Below are 24,025 nucleotides of genomic sequence, written 5' to 3' on the forward strand. Positions count from 1 at the left end.
TATACAGGGGTACACATGATGGCAAGATGGCTAAAAACGGGTGGATTTTACTGCTTAACTCATATTCCACAAACTAAATATTAATCACAATGCCATGTTTTGACTAGTGGGCCTGCATAGGACATATTTTATAAAGAAAATTTTGGGGTTGACTTCCCCTTTTAAGTTGTGACCTGATCAACAAATGATCAACAAATTAAATGATTAATGACTAAGTGTGTAACAATTCATCTATTTAATCAATGTATCGATGTGTCTGGCCTGCGATCCAGCTACATCGATTGGGGCTAGAGTAGTTTACATCGATGCTGGCCACACATCGACACAACATAATTTTCATAAATCAGTTATTGATCGATTGAATCGTTATAATTGACAAAATTTTAATTTTTTTATTTATTCTAATTTTATACTCAAAATTCCCAATACTGTATTTATTTATTTATTTCGTTTGAATGAAATTTTCCATCAGCTTTTATGCGTTTTTCACCCGTGCACGTCATCTCCCGGTTGGCGGCAGGGATTTATGCATGCAAGCATGCTACATGAGCACAGTGTTCGTTTGTGTGGAAACACTTTGGATTTTACACGATCAATCAAATTTAATCAAAGATTTCATAAAAAAACTTGATCATAAATAAATATTGTTCAGATATATGAAGCACTTAATCAAAAGGGTTTCTTTACGTTGATGTTTTAATGCAGTAACTAACCTGTTTATTTTGATAAGGTAAGTTTGTGTACAAAAAGTACTATAGGTTTATCTACAGTAAAACCATTGCTACTGTATCAAAATATCGTCTCAAAACATCATATCGAAATAGTAATGCATCGAACCTTACCTTTTAAAAATGATGTATTGCTTTGTGTCGAATCATTAGGCCTTATAACGATATATAGCACATAGTTTAAAAAAAAACGTATCGTCCTTCTTGAAGCCAACAACATCAAACAATTCTCTTAAATAAGGCCGTGAATAATACTCCATGGTTCATATTATTGTGTCACCACTGTCCCTTTTTTTCCATCTCAACCACGGTTGACTTTACCTCTCTTTTTTACATTGTGTTATCATCTGTGAAGGTTAAAATACGGAACAAGTCTATTTTGTTACAATATGAAGTTGAAAGTACAGATGTCTGTTTTCAAATGCAGGGAGTAAAGTAAAAGAAAGTTGTCAGGAAAATAAATTTGAAAAAAATGCTCAAGCACAGTACAGATACCTGAATAATCTACAACGTAATTAAGTACTATACAATAATGATTTGTACTTCATTACTACCCACCACAGCTGTAAGCTAGCACACCCAACAGCATTTTATCTATTTTTTTTCTTTGGTGTTTGGAGGCACCACAGAATGAATGGTCAAAACATTCTATGTTGTTTCCTTCAGTATCAGTCTCCCTTTGTCAAAAAGTAACATGTCATTTAAAAAGTACTGTGCTTCCTGACTTCAACACATGTTGGTTATAGATTAAATTTTCAGAGACGGGCCTGCATGGGTTCTATCAATGTTTCTCCTCCACGTTGTTCACTCGGAGCCGACATGAACCATACAGGTTTACAACGCTGCATAGTGATCATTGCTTAATATGAGTGACAATAAGACAACACATGTTATGTAGAGAGGCAACGCAAAAACAGAGCACATTTTATTTAATGTTGGAAACGACTATTGACTCTTAAGCAAAAGGAATCATATTCTAACTGGACACATGCTAACTTGTCTTATGAAGAACATGTTTGGGCACTGCACTGGGGCTTTTTTTAGGAAACCAAATAAGCAAATGAACTTTATATCACAATATCGCTCTGAATGCTATCTCTCAAAGGCTTTGCACACCATGTGCTCAAGTGTGGAGCTCAGTATTTACAGTTTGGTGTGTCCTGAATTGTTCAGGTATGAATACATGTTAATCATTTCATCAGAGTTGGAGACCCGAGCCATTGCGACGTCGAATCGAGTCACTGTTTTGGTGACTTGTGATTTGATTTGAGGCATGATGAATAACAGACCTGATTTATGTTGATTTTATGTGTTTGATTTCAAGATAAAACGTAAAAATGAATTTGGATGTTGGTTTTTGAATCAAGTATGTTTGAGTTTTAAAACATGTTATATGGAATAAATATGGTTTTAAAGTCAAGTAAATTTAATTTGCAAACAGGAAATGGAGTAATGGTTTTAAAATCAAATGCAAGTTAAACGGGAAGTCGACCCGAGAAAATTCTTTACAGTAATCTGTTCTATGAGCCTCCACTAGTCAAAACACAGCATTGTGATTAATATTGCATTTGTGGAATATGAGTTAAGCAGCAAAATCCACTCGTTTTCAGCCATCTTAGGGGGCGGCCATTTTGTTACTTCTGTCGACTGAAAATGACCAAGCATGGCTCACCTGTTTTCTGAAGCTGACCAGTCATGACTCATCTTTCTGTCCGTACATACATATCGCATTATCTCAGTCTCCATCCAAGAAAGGGGGACTATATTGCAATTTGTAAAAAGAAAATGACTGTGAAAAGACTGATTCTGTCTTGTTGCTGGTTTTATGTTTTGTTGGGGTGTTTTTAGAAAGAAAAAAAAGGGTAATGGTCTTTGGAATCTAAAACAAGTTTTGATCCTAGATGTTAAACTGATGATTATTAAAGTTGTGTTATAGAGTTGTGTTGAACTAGTGTGCGCAAGCTTGAGAGGTCTTGTACATCACACAGGTATCAAACTACGGTCCTTGAGGGCCACTATCCTGTGTTGGAGGATGGAAACATCTAAAACATGCAGGATAGTGGTCCTTGAGTTCCGCCGTTTGACACTTGCTGTACATGCACGTTAGGTACGTAAATAGAGGCCTTATAGGTCTCTTTATGATAATCAGTTACTGCATATGGTGACTTGATTTATCACAGGACTTGACTTGAACCTTGAGTTTTACTTGAGACGTGCATGTGCGACATCTTTTCCCTGTATTTGGTTTATGAATTTCTGGAATTCAAAGCCCTCAGAGGAAGATGTGCACATAGGTTACAGTGGTGTCAAGGAATGCAGACAAACAGTTCTTTATCAACACAGGAGGCAGATCGGCTACTTGTTCCAAAGTATTTGCATTCATATGACTGCGCCGAATCATGCATGTTAGGGGCTCCCATAAAGGCTGTCGAAAACGTTTGCTACAGTTTAAGAATGTCAGCATAAAACATGAGGTTCAAGGAGAAAATTCCATATAAACTTTAAATTAATATTGAATTTGAGCCTCTGAGGCCAATCACAATCAGTGCCAGGAAGCCTTTCATTTTGTCTTATTTAGAATCACTTTTCCCCTAGGAAGTAATAGAAATAGAAATAATCGGTTCCATTGTCAGTCACCTCTTTTTTTTCTCTTTAAGAGAAATACTGCGAATAGCCGAAATACATATATAAATTGATTGATGTCATGAATGACAGCTGTTTCAGTTCTGACAATTTGGAAGTTCAAAATTCAAGACTCCAGGGTATTCAACTTTGGAACTGACCCCTGAACTGTGAAGCGGACGTGCTAACCAGTCGACCACCGTGCCGTGCCACCTGCTATGATTATTTTTTCAATTATTATTTCAATCTGTGATGCTTTGATGAGACGACAGATGGATAGAATGCAGATCCAAGTTAGTGATCGTTTTACCAGCATGACAATATGCACATGAGTTCAAACAAGAAAAACCACATTCTCAATAATACATCAGTAAAATGTGTTCTGCCTATGTTCATTGTTGAATTTGTAATATGTTCCCTGAAATTTATGGAGTGTTTATTCAAACCGAGGCATTGTAAAAAGGGTCCTCTTAAGTGTTAGCCAGCACTTGAAATGGTATTCCCATTTGCCTTCATTATTGACCTTTGATATTTAAATATTTGACATAGATACATATTCACTTGGATATTACACACGTGCTGTTTATCATCCTTCGGGTTGCCAGGGACACAGTGGCTCCTATCAAGTGTATACCAGCCGGTTATAAGGGCTCCACTCAGGCTGCTCAGGTGTTCACCTTGGAGACTGGAGTGAAAGCCACCCCTCACTAACCAGCAGGCTTCATTAATCACTCAAGTCCGATGACGCACAATTGCTGAGAAAACAACCCTTTGTGATGCGCCTCCTGAATTATCAGTAAGAGTGCAAACAAAACCAAATGAAGTCATATATCCTGCAGCACACGTGGCTCGTGAGACGCTTGTAACCCTGAGTGCTGCGCTAGTACGGTGGTACGACGGTTAATTCCAAAGCAGATACAGTATTGTGTGATATTTTTTTAAAAATCCTTATTTTGTCCTTTAACTCTTTCCTTCATTGAAGTACCATTCCTCTTTACACAATCATCCAGCGACCTTAGTCCTCTCCACTGCATTCTACTCTTTATCCTCTTCCACAGCTTTTCAATACGGTTGAGGTCTGGGTTGTGATGGCCATGGGAGGAGCTTGATTCTGTCTGATGACCCAGATCTATAATTTTCAGTATGACACTATGCTTCTGCAAATAAAATAAATTTTAAGACCTTTAACATCTTTTAACCAGGGGTGCCAATAATTCTGGAGGGCTCTGTATTTGAAGTAATTTACTGTCGTAGAAAGGAAAGGCAAACAAATGTTGCTGTTGATTGTCATCAACCAGGCAAAGGCAAATACCTCTGAATCACTGGGAATTTGCTACCCCGGTTGCAGGTGTTTTCAGCTGCTGTATTGTTTGCGGTCACATCTCTCCACTGAGCACGCTGATATGCCTTTAATTCTAAACAATTATGTAGTACTTAACGTTAGCTTCTGCATTTACATATGCAGTTATTTTTTTGTTTAAAGGTAAACACATTTTGTGCTTTATTGGATTATATTAATTCTGAATTTCTGAAACCTCTACCGTTATTTTGGGCATTTTATTGAAACTGCACATTGAAGTTGCTTTTTAACCATACCATGGTTTCAAAAACTTTTGTTGAAATTAAAACAGACAAATATCAGCAACTATAAAAGGGAATAGTAAACAAAGTTGGGCGTGATGTCAGTGCAGCTCTATGTAAACCTTCTCAAAGACCTACTGTAAAATGATGACTAACAATACTAAATGATATACAAAACATGTTTACTTTTATTTCAAAAACATTTGCAATTCAAGCCATACACAAAAACAGTCATAAAAAATGACATTAAAAAGCAGTACAAAATACATTTCAGCACATCAGATTTGACATGCAGTGTGTACACAGCCTCACATTGGTCGTACAATGGCTTTGGTGTTTAAAAAAAACCACACACACAACAAACGAAAAACTAAGTGTATATAAATGTAACGTAATGTATAAATAAAGTTTGATTTAAGGTTTACCTTCATGTACTTCAAATATACATCTACTGCTACTTTGGCCAAAAAAAAAAAAAATAGTAATAATATGGATGTTTACTGCACTGCAAATATACAATAAGGATAGACATTGTTAAATCCAGAAAGCTGTATAATAAATAAATGTGATATACTGTAATGTCTTTCAGACCTATCATGTAACAAAAAACGTGGTTATCACCTGAGGGTTCGGAGAAGCATCAGGATCTTTTTTTTGTGCTCTTTCATTATTATTATTATTTACCAATCACACCACATGAATGCCATCGCTGCTAGCAGGGAGGACATGCTCTACTGAGCTGGTGCATTCTTGTTCTTCTTGTTCAGGACTTTGCGGAGGCTCTCGGGCATGAGGTATGGCCTCTCTGGACTGCCATCATTCCTCTCAAGATCCTCCACTGAAGACAGACAAAAAAAAAAAAAAAAAAGATGTTCACTTTGACATTGCAATTGTTTTTACTTGAAGGTGTTCATCATAAACAGTCTCCAATTCTACTTCAAAACATCACATTTGGCCATAGAATCCTGAATCTTGTTGCCATTAATTCTGCTTTATTATATCAAATACATTGGCAAACATGTCAAAAGTTATGAGGCACTGCCATCAAAACTAGGTAAATTCACAGTAAAAACTGAAATGCTGACAGTACCCGTACAAGGCAAATCAAGCTTCTAGGTCATTAATTGTTAGTACAGATCAATTACTTTAAAGCTTCTAATTCTCAAATTCTAAACCTTTACATTCAAAGATGCACTCAGACGATCATTGAATTAGGAAAGTAGGCACATAAGTGGTGTCCCTCAAATGGCTACCGGCCAGCAGCGTGAATACATTACTACCAATCACGTTTCCCAAAAGCTTTTCCATCGCGTTTTACCCTCCTGGAAAATGGAGACATTCCACACATGTAATTTGGAGACGTGTCAACAGTACCAGTATTCAGCTGTCTTAAGATGACTTCGTTGTTCAATAAACGTCCCTGTTTTGGATACTTGCCACTTCTGAGCATGCCTGTGAGGGATAAGTCTCAAAAAGAGAACCATCTCCTTCGTTTCAAAGTCAAATCTAAATGTCTTTGTCATAATTCCTGTCTATGAAAGTCGTGGCCTCCTCAAACTGTTTCTCCCCACTGATTTCTTCATCCTGTAGCTGAGCAGAAGACGGCGGACCCTCCTTGTTCTTCCAGAGAATCGCACGGAGAGACGTGGACATGTAATAAGGCCTCACAGTTGAACCGTCATTACGCTCCAGGTCTTCACCTGAATTTGTGCGTGAGTTTGTGTAAGAATGTGTGCATGTTAATGAATGGGTGAGACGTTTAGTTATGAAGTCAAGGTGAGAAGAAAGGTGTTAAAATTGGCAGGAAGGAAAGTGGATGGGAGTGCGTTGAGGGGAATGAGGGAAGACACAAAAAGAGAAAGTCAAAATAGCAGGCAAGCAAGCAAAAAAGTTACCACAATCACTTGTTCAGAAAAATACATTTTGAAGACTTAGTAAGCCACAGAATGAAATGGTAGTTTCATTAATTGCTTTCTTGTTAAGACCCATTTACATGCAGACAGCCCAACACCAGAAGCAAAGCAATAATTCAAGGAATAAGTTCTGATCAAGTCCGATGAAAAGATTTTGTTTTCTGCTCGAAATACAGTAGCTGCAAAACGTGTTATTTTTGTATCGAGTGTTTCATGCACTGCATGATGAAGTGACCAGTGAGGTGGTTCTACTCACAGAAGCAGAGGAAAAGCGTGTCCACGCACATGGCGTACACACTGAAGAATCCATGGGCAATAAGATAGGAGCTGACCACCACAGTCTAGTGAGGACAAAAGCATCAGAAAAAAACACATCAACTATACAATATTGTGAGAAAGCTCCTGCCATCATAATTTGATGATATGTATTGATCAAGTTTATCTTAAATGACTCACCAGGATCGGCACCCAGTAGTAGTGGAGATGGGGGGCGGTGTCCTCAAAGGCCTTCACTCTCCCAGAGAAGAAGAAAAAAGCAAAGACCCCTGTAGCAGGAGCAAAAAGAAAAAAAAAAAAAAAAAGTCCTCAATTGTGTCCTTGTCTTTTCTTGCATCGGGCACTTTCATCAAGAGCAATGTGTTCTGATTTTGTGAGGTCAAACAAAGTTACGCAATCAGCGTATATTTGCAGAGCCGTCGCATTGTGGTTTCAAAGAGTGAAGGCCTCAGGGGGAAAATTCTAATCAAGCGTGAAGAGCACAGACGACAAACACTCACCCACGAGTCCAACAATGAGCAGTTTGCCCAAAAACAAGAGGAAATCTGTCACTTTGTCCAACACAGCCACCCTAGAAAATACAGTCAAGAATTTTCACAACTGCTACTTTAAACTTGATTGAAATATATATTTATGATAATAAGAAATCAAGAACCTAATCATATTCCTCATGAGCAGGAAGAAGGCATCTCTGGCAGATGTGCAGAAGTTTTTGCCATATATCGCCACCTAGTGGCCAAATGTGGAAAGACATGTCTTATTACAAAGCCTGATGTTCCAGGAGTTAGGTCAACCTAAAACACAGACAACTCACCATAATGTAGGCGTTTCTGTTTAAGAACTTGATGCATTTCTCCAAGCACCAAAAGCAGCACTTCAGACAGCACATGAGGAATCTGGTGCACTTATTATGGGCTCCTGGAAAGAAAATAAAGAGTCCAAAAACCTCAAGCTGTGCCAATAAGAACATGGAATGTGCATACTTTCTGTAAGGCCTTTGCAATGTTTCAACTCTTTTTAGTACACGGCAACGGCACCCTGCGAGAGCAAAGCAGTCACCTGGATGCAGTAAACTTAAAATCAATTAATTTTACTCTTAAAGGATGGGAAAGACACATAGTGTAGAGACTACGGCAGAATCTAACAAAAATAAAATGTGCACAAGGCAAGCCCGGTACAGCACTGTAGTCTACATAATATTAACATGTCAACAAAAAGTGACTGACCTTTAAGTTTATGGTCCAGATACTCCAGCAGAACTCTAATGATTTGGATGATTGAAAGGATCAGGGAGCCAAACGCCAGAGTTCCTGTGTGATACCTAAATAAAACAAGCCAAGTTATTCAAGCCACAGGTGGCCTACGTCAAACGAAGGAAGATGCACTATAAAACACACACCTGAGAGATCTCCCGAGAGACGAAAATATGGGGAAGGAAGGCATGTCGTCTGGCTTGACAAAAGCCCAGTAGTAGGAGGCAAAGGCCCCCGCCAAAGTCATCTGTCCCAGCGCTGTGACAAAGTTGGCACACCAAAAGAAGAGGAAGACGTTGTAGAACTGCAAGCCGATCAGGTATTTATGGTAAACTGTCTCTCCCCCGTAGAAGGCAAAAAGGCACTCGGAGTCCGGGCACTGCGCTTTCATGGTTGTGGTCGTGTAGTTCTGTGCACACACATACACAGGTCAAATCCAACATCTTGGGATTCACTGACCCATGTAAACATGGCGTCTCAACTTTTGACTATAAGGGGGGGGAGACACCCAACCAAGAGATGCTTGGAAACTTAACTATAAAGTTCACAAACTGAGAAAATGGGGGTGTGGGGACTCACAGCTGGATCGCATGTTTTCCTCGAGTGCTCACACGCTGTCTCGTTGAACACCTTGTAGATGGGTTCATTTGAAGTAGACAGGAAACTGAACAGGTATGTCAAGGACAAATATTGGATTACCATCCATTGTTTTCAGGGTCAGGCCAAAGAAGATGTACTTCCTGTCAAATCTTTCAATGCGGCCAGCCTATCCAAAATTGAGGTGTCCCAAAAAAAAAAAAAAAAAAAGGATACACAGCAGTGGTGGCCCAGTAGGCGATGACTATAGCCAGAAGGAGAAAAGTGAACAGCGGGTAGAGGAGAGAACACATCACATGTCCAATCGCCCTGTCAACACATCATCAACATCATCATCATTTCTACCCTTAAAGATAATATCAAATTACTTACTTGACTAAGTCCTGGTGGCTAAATGTTTTGACATTTGTTTTTCAAGACATTGTCAGCTACAGTTCAAAAGTGACCGCTTACTTGCTGGCTTCTTTGATGAGCGCAATGGCAATTAGGATTCTTTTCCTGAGGAAGATGAGTAGAAGGATGATGATCACTTCTACTATGGCGAGAATGATCACTAAAAAGGAAGAGCAGCGGTGAGAAACAGCAGAATTAGAGGACACCCATAAGCGTTTTTATTTTAATGCACAGATTAATTTCTTTTTAATCTGCACATATGCAAAACCGCGGTTGCCATAACTATGCTTGTGTTGACGGTAGAGCAGAATAATGACAATAAAAGCTTATGAACTGTACCAAATCAAACTGTGCTGATGAAGGCAAGATGTGTCCTACTTCTGTACGGTACACTGTTGAACTTACTGAAGGCCAGCCAGGTCTGTCTGATCTGAAGGTAGACGGTGAAGTCTGTCTGAAAGCCAAGATCCTGCAGGGTCACATCAGAACCAGGCGTACCCTTCAGGGCAGCGTACTCCATGTAGCAGTGGAAGATACCTAAATACAGATTTAAAAGACATTTTAGCTTTTCCATTGTAAAACAAGCACCTTTGTGGTATTATGGTGTACATTTTTGCACAGTTAATGGATGTTGCTTGTAATGTATTTTGTCATAATGTGTAAGGCAAAACTGCAGAACCAGGAAATGCATCTCAAGCATCCATTTGTTAATATCAGTCACCAGCCACAACATTTGGTGCTCCTGCACAGCCTAATGACACTAATACAACCGCTGTAGCTATTTTTGTCTTAGTTTTAACTGTTTTTTATAATTTGCAGTGTTGTAGAACTAAATCATACTGACCGCTGTTTCTTATATTTTAGTTGCCACGTTCAGGGACAAAAGCTAGTCTTTATGGGAGTTGTTTAGAACTGAATGTCATTGTGAAATGCTTGATGCAACTCTTGCATATGATATGACATTGTGTAACTTTAAATAAAATGCCTGGTGTAAAAAGGATCTTGAGGAAACATTTTTTCAAAACCACAGGTGTTCAATATTCAATAAAATTGTAAAAAATAAAAAAGCATAAGCATATTGTTCTACCAAAAATGTTCCTTTTATGATGTCACACATACTAACTGAAAGACAAAACAGTCATAGTCAGTCAGGGTGACCAGACGGCATGTTTTTTTTTGGCGGGGACCGACTGACAGACCAATGGACTTAACTCACGATTATAATTCAGTTCGTCACGAAAAATGCTGGACGGGTACCCTGGCCACTGCCGGCTGACAAATGGACCACCAAAATGTTGTAAAAATGTCCACCTCTAGCAATGACTAGTACATGAGCAACATTGCAGGTGGTACATGGAAATATTTCAAAATCAAAACAGGTTGGATATTGGATTGACAATAATGCACTGACTTGTTTAAAGCTGTTGAACTGTCAACCAAGATAGCATTTAGCATTAGCTCAAGTAATAACCACCGGTCATCAGATTGACTAGCAATTGAATTTGTTATAGTTGGTTCCTGATGAGAATTTACTATATATTTGATTTTCAGCAAAACTGTAGTGGCCAAATTTGGAAAAATCTGGTCACCCTAATCATGTATAAAGAATGAAACTCATCCTTGTACTACTGAAATTCAGTGGATATAAAAAATCTGCACGCGCCTGTTGAAATGCAAAGGGTCTTGTAATACACCCAAAATAAATCCTTTCAAAACCTCTTCTGCCATTAACTTGACCCGTAATCGGTATAAGTCATTTTGAGAAAAAAAAAAAAGTATTTTCGAGAGAGAAGTAAAAATAAAGAAGTGAAACGTGGGAAATTTGTTGTGTCTGCTGAAACCAAGGCTGGACTTTTTTGGGCATAACGCCAAAAGATGTTTGGCGCAAACACAACACTTCTCATCGCCAAAAAGACCAGCTCAGTAAAATATTTGGGTGTCAGCATCATGCTTTGCAGACAAGGTGGCGAGAATTGAAAAATGTCCAATATTTGGGGTGAAGCATTTCTGCTGTTTTTTTACTTTCACTGTCAAAAAGATTTTGTTCAACTGAGTTATACTGGTTATCGCGGAAACAGAAATTCTGTCTCTGTTCTTCTGTTTTGTTTTTATATCACAAAAATTAAACATTTGAACAGGGTTGTGTAGACTTTAGAACTTGTATCCGTTTGCAAATACATTTCTCTCAATTCCATAATCAGTATAATTTGCCATACTTTTGCTGTAAGTTTGTGTACGACGATTATATAGGCAAGTGGAATTTTAAATATTTTAATTAGCGCATTTATTTGGTGTGAATGCCATGTAAATTTTGGTTGTACATTTAATAATTTTGCAGTGTTGGGCACGTCAGTCATCGTTCCGTCATTATTTCAGGCTCGCCCAGTTCGTCGGTCAGCGTCAAAACTACATACGTCACACGCAGGCATGAGTTAAAAACAAAAGAAACAAAAAATAAAAATAAATAAAACTGTTGTATGCCACATTGTCCCATATTGTTTTCACGTCACCTATCATCACACGGTCCGTGTCCGTTTTTTTTTTAGTTTTTTTTTACTACCAGTAGGTCTTACCATATCCTATCACTATTATCACCAAGGCTACCATGATCCAGACCATGATCCCTGCCAGGAAGCGCAGGAGGATGATGAAGACCAGACTGAGGACCGTTGCAATAACCAAACCTCTGGAGAGAGAGTGACGCGGTTGAGCAGGTATACAACAATCTATGCTTTCCGCTGAAGGCATCTTACATCAGAATCCAGTACCACGACTGTGTGTAATCCTCAAAGATTTTCATGACCACCTGGCGAGCTTCAATAACCACAGTTGCGTTCCTGTTGGTGGGCGGGGAGACACAGAGCACATCTTAGCGTAAAATTTGTATAATCTATAGCGGAAGATCATATCGTAAAAGTAAGTATTTCAGGAAACTGTGGAGGATTACTGGTTTTTCTTCTGTAATAACCCCAGCACTCACTTCACTCCATCTATAAGATCCTTGGCATCTCGAATATTTCCAGTTCCATCATCAAAGTGAGTGTTGTTTCCGACAGTTATCACTCCTCCTTTTTGACCCAAAGCTGGGAAGCACCTGCGGGTGACTGAAAGAAAGTTCAAAGAGGGAAAAAAACTGTCAAACTGCATTTTATACGCAAACCTTCCTTTGTGGATCTTTAAGTAGGCTCTTCAACATTTCTACAGATACTGAATGGGAAACGTACTTGAAAATCTGAACCCCATGGGTGGAAAACAAATCTAAAAATAACTCTTCCTGTAAGTGAAAAAAAAAAAAAAAACTGTTCTATGCGACGGTGCAGCATTACCGGTACATTATGTATGCGTTTTCATGAGAACTACAAAAGTAACAATGCTGCAACTTCAAAAGCCAATGTATTTAGCAATATTGCTAAGTTTGAGGAAGTAGTCGATAAGGTGGGGAAATATCCACTGCTGGGAGTCATGCAAGGCAAAAACCAGATAATTATTACAGGAAAATTTGACAAAAGATGCACAGAGACTGAACTCACATGGCTTGCTGGGTGTCAGCATGGCAGGACACAGACCTAACTTGAGGATTTCGGTTACAGCCTGAAACAATGTTCAAACTGCTCAGACAGTGTGTGAGGGGAGCATTTATATTTTCTAACAGCCTACAGGTGAAAAAAACATGTACATGATACTTTGATAGTTTACTAGCACCAATTAAAAACCCACCATCGAGTTAGTCACGCCTTCCTTGCAGAAGGACTTGTAGTAGTCGAAGTCTTTTCTGCTGCTGTAAGCTTTGATCAACGTCATGAACTTCTCTGGACACTTCTCCACACACATCTTATGAGGGAATAAAATGAGTCGCATCAGTGCAGAAAATATTAGGGATGGACCGATTATCGGCCGGGCCAAATTATCGGCACCGATATTTGGCTTTCTGACGAATATCGGCATTGGCCTTTTTTTTTAACTCTGCTGGCCGATAATAAATCAATTTAAAACTGTGGAAATCAAAACAAAGTTATATGAAAGTTTAACATTTTACTGTAGAAAACTACATGAAGCTATTGTTTTAAGTTTTCATATCGGTCCTGAAAAAAAGCATATCGGTCTAGCTCTAGAAAATATGTGGTAATCATTAAAGCACAGCCAAAACTAAATATGCTCGAAGCTACACTATAAAGTACACACAAGCATGTTTATGACACACAACAAAAAACGCGTAGTGATAGTGGGGAAAAAAAAAAAAACCTGTGTGGTTGGACACTGGAACTCCAGCAGCACCATGGGGCTGGCACACTTCATGATGTTGAAGTAGAATAACAGTGGCTTTTTCCTGATAAAGGAACAAAACAAATAATAAATGTCAGTGTGAGGCATTTTTATGTAAATCAAAATGAATCATCAACACTCTTGTTTCCTGTATGTTTAACCAGAATTATATGAATCAACATCTAAAAAATATTTTCGACAACGCAATGCTATGCTATAAATAAGGCTTGTCGGACTGTTTTTCTCCTCTGAAAACAGCTGCCTGTTGCAGGTAGGAAGCAGAGCCGGAAGCATAGACATAAAAGCATTAAAAAAAAAAAAAAAAAAGAAATTCTCAATCATTTAACTTGAAATGAAAAAAAAAAAAAAAGAGAAATGAAACTCAGTATCAATTGTTCTCAATGTCATCTGAATTCAACCTGTGCTGTTTAAAAAAAAAAAAATTAAAAAAATAAAATAAAAATTTAAAAAAAGAGGAAGTTGAGAACTCACTCAAGAGGGGTGCCAGCCTGCCCGCAGAACTGGCCTCGGCTGTCCGTGGGATAGATCACCTTCCTGGGGTCGCCCTGCGACCAAGCTTGATTAATAAAAGAAAAAAAAAATACATTGCAAAGTTATTCATATAGATTATATTCATACATAGTGTACAAAAAAAAAAAAAACCTGCATGACTTTTTTTTTCTTACCAAGTATTCCCACTCCAATATAACATAATATGGCAATAATGAAGAATATGCAGCACACAATGTCTGTGCAGCCCCTGGAGACAAGAGCATATTTTGAAGCAAAATCATCCAATTTCTGATCACATGTAATCATTCCCCTCTCACCTCTTCTGGAGTGGGCCCTTGAATGTAGGATCATACTTCCTGGGCTCGCCTGTATAACAGAGGGAAGTTTATTCAATCTCTCACCTATGTAACATTATTGTACTGTAAAATAGTCACACGCAAAACAGTTACTCCTTGCAAACAAACTGTATTGTACTGTAAAAAAAAAAGTCACGCACAGAACAGTTACTCCTTGTCAACAAACTGCCACGTGAAGGAACTTTTAAAAAAGGAAACTCATTTAAACTGGCATTGTCGTGTGCTCCAGTCTTCCTCCCATTTTCCCTACAAGCAGACACGCCTGGAAACCCAGCAAATTCCTCCCTGGTGACTAGCACCAGCAAAACCAGAGAACGAATGGAGGATGGACAACCACTAGAGGTCGCCAAATTCTTTGTTGTACCACGTTTTAAACATCACAACAAAACAAATGGAGCTGCTTGTCAATTTAAGGGGAAAACGGGATTGAAAGTACTGCTTTCACCAAAGAGCTGACACTAGTAAATTAGTTGGATTACAAAGTACTTCAGCAATTCCTAATTCACACCGTTTAGTGTAGTTACAAATGAGCATCTGATGCAATTGTAATTCAATTTTAAGTGTTAAAAATGCAATACTCTGCAAAGGAAAATGGCTGCCATGACAACTTCAAAAGGAAAGGTTATGAGAACAGAGGAAACTGGGTTAGAATTAGCACACCAAGAGAAAATGTATTTGTTGTAAGATAATGCGATGAGAAAACATAACAGATATGATTGGTATCTCATACGCAGGAATGGATCACAGCCTCGACAAACGACAGTAGTCTGTGCGTATCAATTATGGATTCTTTTAAGGGGATTAATGCTTCAGAAGCATTTCTGAAAGTGGCTCTTAGAGAAACCACTTCCTGAAACATTGTGAGTGCTCTTGTCAGTGCATGCTATGATGCCACAGTGTTGCTGTTCTACTCAAAACGTCCAGAGGAACAGGGCCTGACGACGGCTGGGTTATTATCAAATCCTGTGCTGTCAGTTTGAAATTCAAGTGTTCCGTTTGTCAGTGGTAGTACAGTCTATGATTTGTTCAAGTAAAAGAAAACAACCCTACTCTTGTTCACACCTGGATAATTAGCAGCACGCCACTACACAAAGCTGCTAATGCTACTCCAGTATCACACTAAACATTTAATCACTGCGACACAATTAGTTTCCAGAGAAATACAAAAGCAAGTATAGACTTCAAGGCGATTGCGAAACTTGAGCCGGAGGGGTAATTACCATGTTTTCCATAATATTGGCCTTCCTCTGGCATCTTGAAATTCCTTTCTGTGGCTAATGTTGAAATGTGCAGAGAGCCCTTGTTACTTTCCTTCCAAGGACACTTATCTGGCGCTTTCTTCCCACTGGTGTAGTTTTTCAAGAGGCGAGTAGAAGTAAGGATCGCGTGGGTAGAAACCAGTCTAACCTGTCCTTGTGAGCCTGGCCAGTCAACAACACTCCTCCACCTTACGCTTGCCCCCCTTCCTTGCCCCACCTTGTTTATCCTGAAACAAGTGGCTCTTCCCAATCAGTGGTCCACCTGTGTCTCTCCTCCCACCTCTAAAAACAAGCCACTCTCTCACTGGCTTCTTGTTGTTGGCCTCCAGAGATCAGAGGAGACTCAACTCATCTGCAGGAAGTCTGGGAGGGACACAGGAGAGGCGTGTCTGTTTAAAAGAATGGGTGGGAACTTTTGGTGTATAAAAGGGGCAACGGAAAAATAAAAAGTTGTGCTGTGATCAGAAACACATGTTTTCTGAAAACAAGGGGAAATGTGGATTCAACTACTAGTCTGTGTAGCCTTTGAGAAGCAATTAAAACTTCTTATAATGGACCAAACCGCATTTAATTTGCTTTGTAGTGTAACATTTGGACTCACTCCTATTTTTTAAGTCATGTAAGTTTATCTTTGTGATACTGTGTTGACAATATTTGTAATCAGCAGTCAAGTCCATAGGCCGGTGGATGAATTCACGATTTTAACAAAGAGCCCACAGTGTGCCTAAATGCCTAAATGGATATTTATAACAGACGATGACATAACGAAACGTGACTGAACATTTCCATTCATTTTGTTTTGGTGAGAAATTGACCTGCACATGTATGGACCAGTTCAGAAATGGGCTTTGCTCCATCATCGACCCCTCTTGTGCACGATACAAGTTACAAAAGTCATCCACTGAGTCAAAAAAAAAAGTTTTGAGTGGCATTTGTAAAGGTACATTTAAGGGGATGCAGAGTGTTGGCTGTGATCATTTTTAATCTGCTAAAAGCACTCGAAAGGGAGGAAATCCAATTCCACATTTTGAAACCAGACATCTTGTAAAAAATAAAAAATAATAAAAAAATAAAATAAAATAAACTGTATTTGGTGGGCAAATGGCATGTCCTGACTTGTGTGTACAATTGCAGCTAAAGCTGGCTGTGACGCAAAACATGCAAGCGCTTTTCTATTTTTATGACGGGGGGAATTATAGCAACCTGCCATTTACATAAAGTTCCCCTTTTTAAAATTTACAACGTGCTACAACCAACTCAATTGTTAACACAAATTTAGATAAGACTGGCCTGGTCCTCCTTTATCATAGAGTACTTCAAAGGCGACTACATCAGTATTTTTTTGTTTGATCTAGTGAGGATAAGCGCTTCAGAAAATGGATGCATGGTTGACAGGATTAACTAAGGTAATGAAAACATTTATTCATTACACTCGTGTCTGACAAGATCGAGCTGTCAGCAGTTGAACAAAAAGTCTATTTAACTTTCTTCTGCATGTTTCGTTTCTTGGTAAAAAAAAAATAAAAAAAATCACCACCTGGATTCAGCCAAGCAAATAAGTTTCATTGTTTGAAGTACAGTGGTTAGCTTGTCTGTGTATTGTCAGCTGGCAAAAATGTACCACTATGTAGCACAACTGAAAAAAAAGTGGGGCTAATCTATGGAAAGGCCGTTGTTTGATACAGAGTATAAATATTGAACTCTAAAGCAAGTGGGGAAAAAATCCTGTGGTTCAGATTCCATCGTACTTAGTGCCAACTGGACATGCCTGTGGGGACAGTGTCATGACCCATCTATAGTCCTCAGTTTAATTAAGTTATCAAAAAAAAAAAAAGTGTGTGTGCAAATGAACAATTTTATTATTATTTTATTATCCATATCTTTGGGGGGGAGGGTGCTGTGGTCCAATGTTGGCTGGGCAGGGGTCAAAACGTATTTGGTATATACCTCAAAATCTGGTCCTCGTTACCAAAAATAAGAAGCACTAGGCAGACATTAAAATGTTGTCTTTTAAAGTGTCAATTGACTGAACCGTGGGTAGATGTTTATAACATCTCAAGGCAACAGCTGCTTCCCTCCATGCCTGTGTCCCACATATCTTTTATTACAAGCTGTTGGCAAGTTTAAGTTTTCGTCAAGGAAACACCACCATAGTGACGGCCTAACATTGTTTACAACTCAAAAAGAGTCTTCGATAGCCAATACTTTGAGGCACCGTTGTCAAATCACAATTTTCAAAAGGAAACGTGACAGAAAAAAACAGAATCCTAATGCGGGATACTTTAGACCACATTGACCTCAGAACAGTTTGGCCTAACTTCCAATAAAGTAACATTATTTGTTTGTCTGCCATGTTAGCAGCCGAGATCAAGAGGATTCTTTTGTCAAACATAAGAATGCATCCACCTCCAACATGGCGGTGTGTGACATCGCATGAAAACCGTCTACAGACATTTTGAAAAAACCCACAGTAAATCAATTAAGTTGTGATAAAAGTCAAATCTGTACATCTGTATTTTGAAAGTAACATGGCGTCATGAAAAGATATGACCTGCAGGAAAAAAATTTACTTGTACTTTGACATCTAAAATTACTGACCTTAATAGCACATAACTGTCATGCTTAGCCAGTTGGCAAGAACCACAATTAGCATAGTCACATGATCCTGTCTGGGTTGTCAATGCTAGGACCCAGCACTTCAAAATGGAAACAGGTGGCTACAATTATGGGGAGATTCCTGGTTGTTTGTGATCAGTGGGTAAAAAAAAATGCTACCAAAGCTCAGCAAACAGCAAAAGAGATGAGCCCAAATCTGCTGCACGAGCTTTAACGAACGACACAAAAAGGAAGGTCAGAGAGAATTTGAATCATGTTTCAAAGCACTCTTCTAAACTAAATATGGCTTCTAATTACAGCTCGTCTGAAGCAGGGCATGGCTGCTTCAGATCCTGTCAATGTGGTGTGTGTGTGCGTATGCGGGTGTGTGTGTTTTTGTTACAACTGAAATTACTCCATCATGTGAAGCCCATAGCTCTTAACCAATGAAGAACTGTCCTTAGTGGCAAGTTCCAGATTTGTTCAACATTGTGGGCAGTATGTTTAGTACTTTTCCATCTGAGTGTAAAAACTGGCCAGTTTCTGTAGATCTTCTGACTCTGGCCAAAGACAACAAAAGCCTTTATACTCAAACCTGTTACGCTCTTAAACTCACAATACATCTGTAGATTCCATTTTATTTGAGTGCGTGCTTTAACTATTTCTTGACCAGTACTTTTTCAAAAGCCTGGAAGTGTTTTTTTTTTCTACTTTAAGATTAAATAAACATATCCAATGTAGCTATTAATAAAACATGAGGGAACAATAGCGTAGTGTGTTTCAATAACCCAATTCATCTAAATCAGATTAGTATATACGGGATGTTGCAAGTCATGCCTTCGTACATTTCAATGCTCTACGTTGAGAACTTCATAATGGCCGTACGTTTGAAAACACGTAGCTTAACTGCTTCCACACAAGCGCCCGTTGGTCCATTTTAATCAAAATCAACGCAAAGTAAAAATAATGTTTTGTAAATTTAGTCCACCACATAGAAGATAATTTGAATTACCAAAATTGGCAAGTATACAAAATGAGGCTTTAAAATCGTGACAAATCAAGCAGGTCTCTCTGCGCGCGGGTCCGCTTAATGTACTAGAACCATGCCCCACTCAACCGTCGATCAAATATTCCATATATTTTGTGTCTACATGATTGATCCGGGGCGGCACGGTGGGCGACTGGTTAGCACGACCACCTCACAGTTCAGAGGTCGTGGGTTCGATCCCGGCTCCGGCCTCCCTGTGTGGAGTTTGCATGTTCTCCCCGTGCCTGCGTGGGTTTTCTCTGGGTACTCCGGTTTCCTCCCACATTCCAAAAACATGCATGGTAAGTTGATTGGACTCTCTAAATTGCCCCTAGGTGTGATTGTGAGTGGGGATGTTTGTCTCTGTGTGCCCTGCGATTGGTTGGCAACCAATTCCGGGTGTCCCCCGCCTACTGCCCGAAGACAGCTGGGATAGGCTCCAGCACGCCCCGGGACCCTTGTGAGGATAAGCGGTATAGATAATGGATGGAATGGATGATTGATCCGCAAATTCATATCCGTTTGAAGTCTCAGTTGGCTGTAACATATTTCACCAAGCCGTCGCGGGGCTACCCACGCTCGGAGAGCTCTAGCTAACAGCTAGCTCGCGAGCTAATCAGACTCATCTTGACAACAGATGGACGGCATGCTCATCCGCTGTGTCACCGCTCACTTGGTGTTGTGTCGGTGTGTAGGTCCACATAAGAGACATTTTAGAGAAAGTCGTCTTTTCAGGGTAGGTGAATATCATAATGCTTGCAGCCGTACCATCGCACCAATATTCTCCACCCACCATCGCACCAACATTCTCCACCAGACAAAACTATAAAAAAGGGTTAATTGGAAAAAAATCTGCCTATTAGAGTGTAAGTCAACCCAAACAAATCTGCCTATTAGAGTGGAAGTCAACCCAAACATTTTTTTTTTCCAGAATATGTTATTATGCAAGCCCACTAGTTGAAACAAAGCATTCTGATAAATATTGCGTTTGTGGAATAAGAGTTAAGCCACTTGTTTTTAGCCAAGTTGACCAGGTTTACAAACCAATCAAGTGAGTTGGACCAGAGAAGGCAAAGTTGAGGTGTAAAAGCGCTCTGAGAACACAAGCGTTTTTTATTTGTTATTCAAAATCTTGGACAAATACACATTTTTAGGTAGGTTAAGGTACAGCAGAGGAACAGACCAGATGGGTACTACTGAAGTGTTGCAAAATGCTGTGTAAACTATCTATGCCCAAACCAAGGATTTGGAATCTACAAGTTTCATTAGTTATTGCTTACTTTGAAAATAACCTTGATTTGGTCCATGTTTGTACAGTATTTTAAAAATGCTTTTCCACTTTTTATTCTGGGTATTATTTCGTCAAATTAATGTCTGAATAATGCTAATGTCAATGTAATTATAGTCATAGCGGACATGCATTGATTGTGTTGCACCACGTGACTTTGAAGGATGACTCAAAAAAGTCACTTCTTCCAAGGAATTTGCAGACAAATCACCATTGACAATATATTTGTCATTGAGCTCTAAAAAGAAGTATGTGAATCCTTGTATTTTTCATCATTAAATAGCACACCCACCCACTGTGTAGAGTCTTTCCATTGTGGGCATGTAGTATGCAAAAAAAAACACGACACAACATAATCTCTTTCTTATGTATACGTATGTCTTTGTAATACAACACAGCACTGCGTGTTGATATATTTCTGGGAAGGGCAGGTATAATTACAACAGAACAACACAAAAACTAGAACAAAGGCGCAGAGAACAGCTAGCTGGGGGAAAAAAACGGACCTTCTCCCTATGTTGAAGTTATTTTTTAATAAGCCGTGCTGCACCCTTTACAAAGCTGGACGTCAGCTAAGTTGCCTGCCATACCAGTGTGAGGAATGTGGCAGCAACTGGACAAGCAAAGGATATATTGTTTTAGGACAGCCTGCGCAACACAATGCGGGTGGCACACCAGCAGCATCATTTAAAACTCTACATTCCTGCATCTTATTGTGAACTTTGTTTATGTATGCTTAAAACCAGTAGCTAAGTTCCGAGCCTAGTATTAGTGTTGTTTACTATCACTGTACGTAGGGTGGCACGAGTGAAAGTGGTTCGCTGTTGCCAGCTAGCTCGTAGAAGTAATAAACACATGGCATTAAATCCGATAAAACATGTGGATTTTTTTCATTACTTTGAAGAACAAAGCAATTTAATATGGCTATGTTTGGAGTAGCTGACGTAAAGTCGCTTTATAGCTGGCTATCAAATGTGGAACCTCTAAGCAGCGCATAAAATAATGAAGTTACCGTATTTGGGCTTCTCTTCCAGTTCCATGGTTTCTGAATGTTTCTTGTCACACAAACGGGCTCATAGGCGACGACTTGTGTGTATTTCCAGCCTTGGGAGTGGTGATCGTCAAGGACCTCTGTCCATTTGAACACAGGGTAAAAGTCCGCTCGCTCCAAAATCTTGACTGCCCTACTATCGTTTAAAGGGGTATTTCTCCAAGGCGAATGCCGACCAATCACAACACAGTACACACTTGATTGGCGTGAGGCTTGGCGAATAAGCAACAAGAAACGGAACGTAATGGTTTTGCCTCTTCATAACAATACCGTTAAGTGGCAGAAGCAGAAATGGTTGAAGCTACTGTACGGACTACGGTGACTGTCTTTTTTTTTCTTTTTTCTTTTTTAAATTATTATTCTCGTTCACATTCTTAATAATGTGATAATCTGATGTCATAACGCTGAAGCATGCTGAGCACAGAAACAAAGGAGATTTACTTTAGTTTTAGCTGTTTGCAAATCAGCAGTAATCTGACACCCAAAATGGCCCCACCCTCAAAGTAGTGACATGGCATATATTTTATTGGCCCATAAACTCCCACGCAACATTAATTATAAATGCAAACTATTCATTTGTAATGTAGACGCAGGCCTACAATTCCTTGGGTTTACTCTGTACTATGAGTCACGACAGCTTGCAGTGGTAGAAGAGCTATATGCACTTGCCCTATTTAAGCAACATTGTGACAACCTCATTAAATACAAGTTAAAATTGTGAATGTGATTTATTCTGAGCAATTGGAAAAAGCCTGGTAGCGAACTAGTAACTAGCCCAGGGTGTATCCTGCTGCTTGCTCAATGGCTGCCCGGATGGGCTCCAACTCACCCGTGACCTGAAAGAAGAGAAGCAGTAGAAAATAGATAGATGGACAATTCAAAACGCAACAATGATCTTTAAAGTGTTACATTAAAGACCTTGTAAAGTGAGTCAAAGATTTGGTTCAATATATAGTACATTACACATTTAAGAGAGTCGCTGATGGTGTAGTGGTACACACGCCTGAGTTGGGCAGTGTGGGATCGTGTCTGTGTGTGCCCTGCAACTGCCTGGCGACCAGTTCAAGGTATAGTCTGCCTTTCACCCATTGTCAGTTGGGATAGGCTCCAGCACCTCCCGATGACCCTGTACAGGATAAGCGGTGTGGAAGATGACACATACACATTTAAGATAATAGCTGAAAAGCTTCAAAGGCTGAGAACTGTGTACTCCTAGTAGTCATTTTTATGGAGCTATAGCTTTAACATTGTTTACCACTATTTCAGATTTTCAGCCTATTTGGCTATTTTCCTTTGCATCTCTCATCACGCAGTGGAAACCCCCATTATGATACGGTGGCAAATATTCCAGCCAAAGATGCTAAGTGGATATTTTTGCAGTAGGCATAAGCACGTTACCCACGGGTTTTGAGAGTGGAGACAATGGCTTTCCTTTTCATGATGTTGAAGCCTTTGAAGCCTTTACGTAGTTTATTTTTTTTAGAAGCCTTTATGTACTTAGTAATGTGTTTTAATCATTCAAATTCGGCCGGCTTGTTAACATTCTTCTCTGTGGTGTGTCAAATTTTGAAAACATGTTTTTTTTTTACTTTACAGGTACTTTAATGAGGCTATGATTAGTTATGGAGTTTAAGGTAGAATAAACTAGAATTCCTATCTCAGTTGCAATAAATCGAGGCCTCTAATGCTGCCTAATTCATCTCATCATAGCAAGCCCTATATAGTATGCAAAAATAGCGCTCGTCCTCATTAAAGTCACAGGTGAGATGGAGCCTATCACAGTTGACTTGGATGAGAGTCAGACAATTGCAGGGCACATTGACAAACAAACATTTCACACTCACAGTCTGTCCCCATGTTGCCCAAAGGATAAGGGTTAGTGAGATATGATTTAAATCCTAAACCTCAGAACTGCACTGTAGCTGTGCTTACCGCTAGACCGCTATGTGCTCCAATCACTATTGTGAGCACTGCAGCAGAGTGAAATAAATTAAACTAGGAATGAAAAACTGTGTTGAACTATCACCATTATAACACCTTGAAAACAATCGAATTTCAAGTCTTAATTTTTAATGCAGTATTCACATAACTGTTTAAAAATGTTAGCCATTGTAGAATATAACACTTCCTTGAATTTCATAGCACCTGACATGGCAAAGATGGCATCGCTACTGTGAATGAAAAAAAAGTTAATTCTTTGATGGCGACTCTAGAGGTTCCACGGCTTCTAGATTTGGGGAGGAAATCATTATTCAGTAGAGCACAATTTTGATACAAGTGCATAATAGCATAAAGAAACTAATTATACAA

The 24,025-nt window shown here is 39.2% G+C and overlaps 1 protein-coding gene across 4 annotated transcripts; it reads right to left on the reverse strand.

The window, feature by feature from the left end:
• Nucleotides 1-5,096: 5,096 nt before the first annotated feature.
• On the reverse strand, nt 5,097-22,037 carry LOC147134858 (choline transporter-like protein 2). 4 transcript variants are annotated; one of them, XM_086055765.1, is made up of 22 exons: nt 21,677-22,032; nt 14,457-14,505; nt 14,313-14,386; nt 14,119-14,203; nt 13,606-13,690; nt 13,081-13,194; nt 12,894-12,954; nt 12,344-12,467; nt 12,117-12,200; nt 11,937-12,049; nt 9,769-9,900; nt 9,424-9,523; nt 9,187-9,279; nt 8,953-9,037; nt 8,520-8,782; nt 8,347-8,441; nt 7,935-8,038; nt 7,776-7,849; nt 7,621-7,691; nt 7,301-7,389; nt 7,101-7,185; nt 5,097-5,769 (listed from the first exon to the last, which is right to left on the reverse strand). In XM_086055765.1, the coding sequence occupies exons 1-22, from the start codon at nt 21,702-21,704 to the stop codon at nt 5,663-5,665; spliced, it is 2,115 nt and encodes a 704-aa protein (XP_085911891.1). In that variant the 5' UTR covers nt 21,705-22,032; the 3' UTR covers nt 5,097-5,662. The 4 variants fall into 4 exon arrangements, with proteins under 4 accessions (XP_085911891.1, XP_085911890.1, XP_085911889.1 ...); XM_086055764.1 differs by lacking the exon at nt 21,677-22,032 and adding an exon at nt 15,716-16,098; XM_086055763.1 differs by lacking the exon at nt 5,097-5,769 and adding an exon at nt 5,902-6,631 and having other exon boundaries at nt 21,677-22,037.
• Between the last annotated feature and the right edge of the window lie 1,988 nt (nt 22,038-24,025).

The sequence above is a fragment of the Filicampus tigris genome, chromosome 16, assembly GCF_054856515.1.
Source record: "Filicampus tigris isolate MCC_2025a chromosome 16, RoL_Ftig_1.0, whole genome shotgun sequence".
In the NCBI taxonomy this organism is placed as follows: Eukaryota; Metazoa; Chordata; class Actinopteri; order Syngnathiformes; family Syngnathidae; genus Filicampus; species Filicampus tigris.

Coding starts and splice junctions, on each gene's coding strand:
- LOC147134858 (XM_086055762.1), bottom strand. CDS start 15,749: ATGCCAGAGGAAGGCCAATATTATGGAAAACATG. Junction 12,050..12,116: donor TCGTGGTACTGGATTCTGAT/GTAAGATGCCTT, acceptor CTCTCTCTCCAG/AGGTTTGGTTATTGCAACGG. Junction 9,901..11,936: donor GATAATAGTGATAGGATATG/GTAAGACCTACT, acceptor ATCTGTATTTAG/GTATCTTCCACTGCTACATG.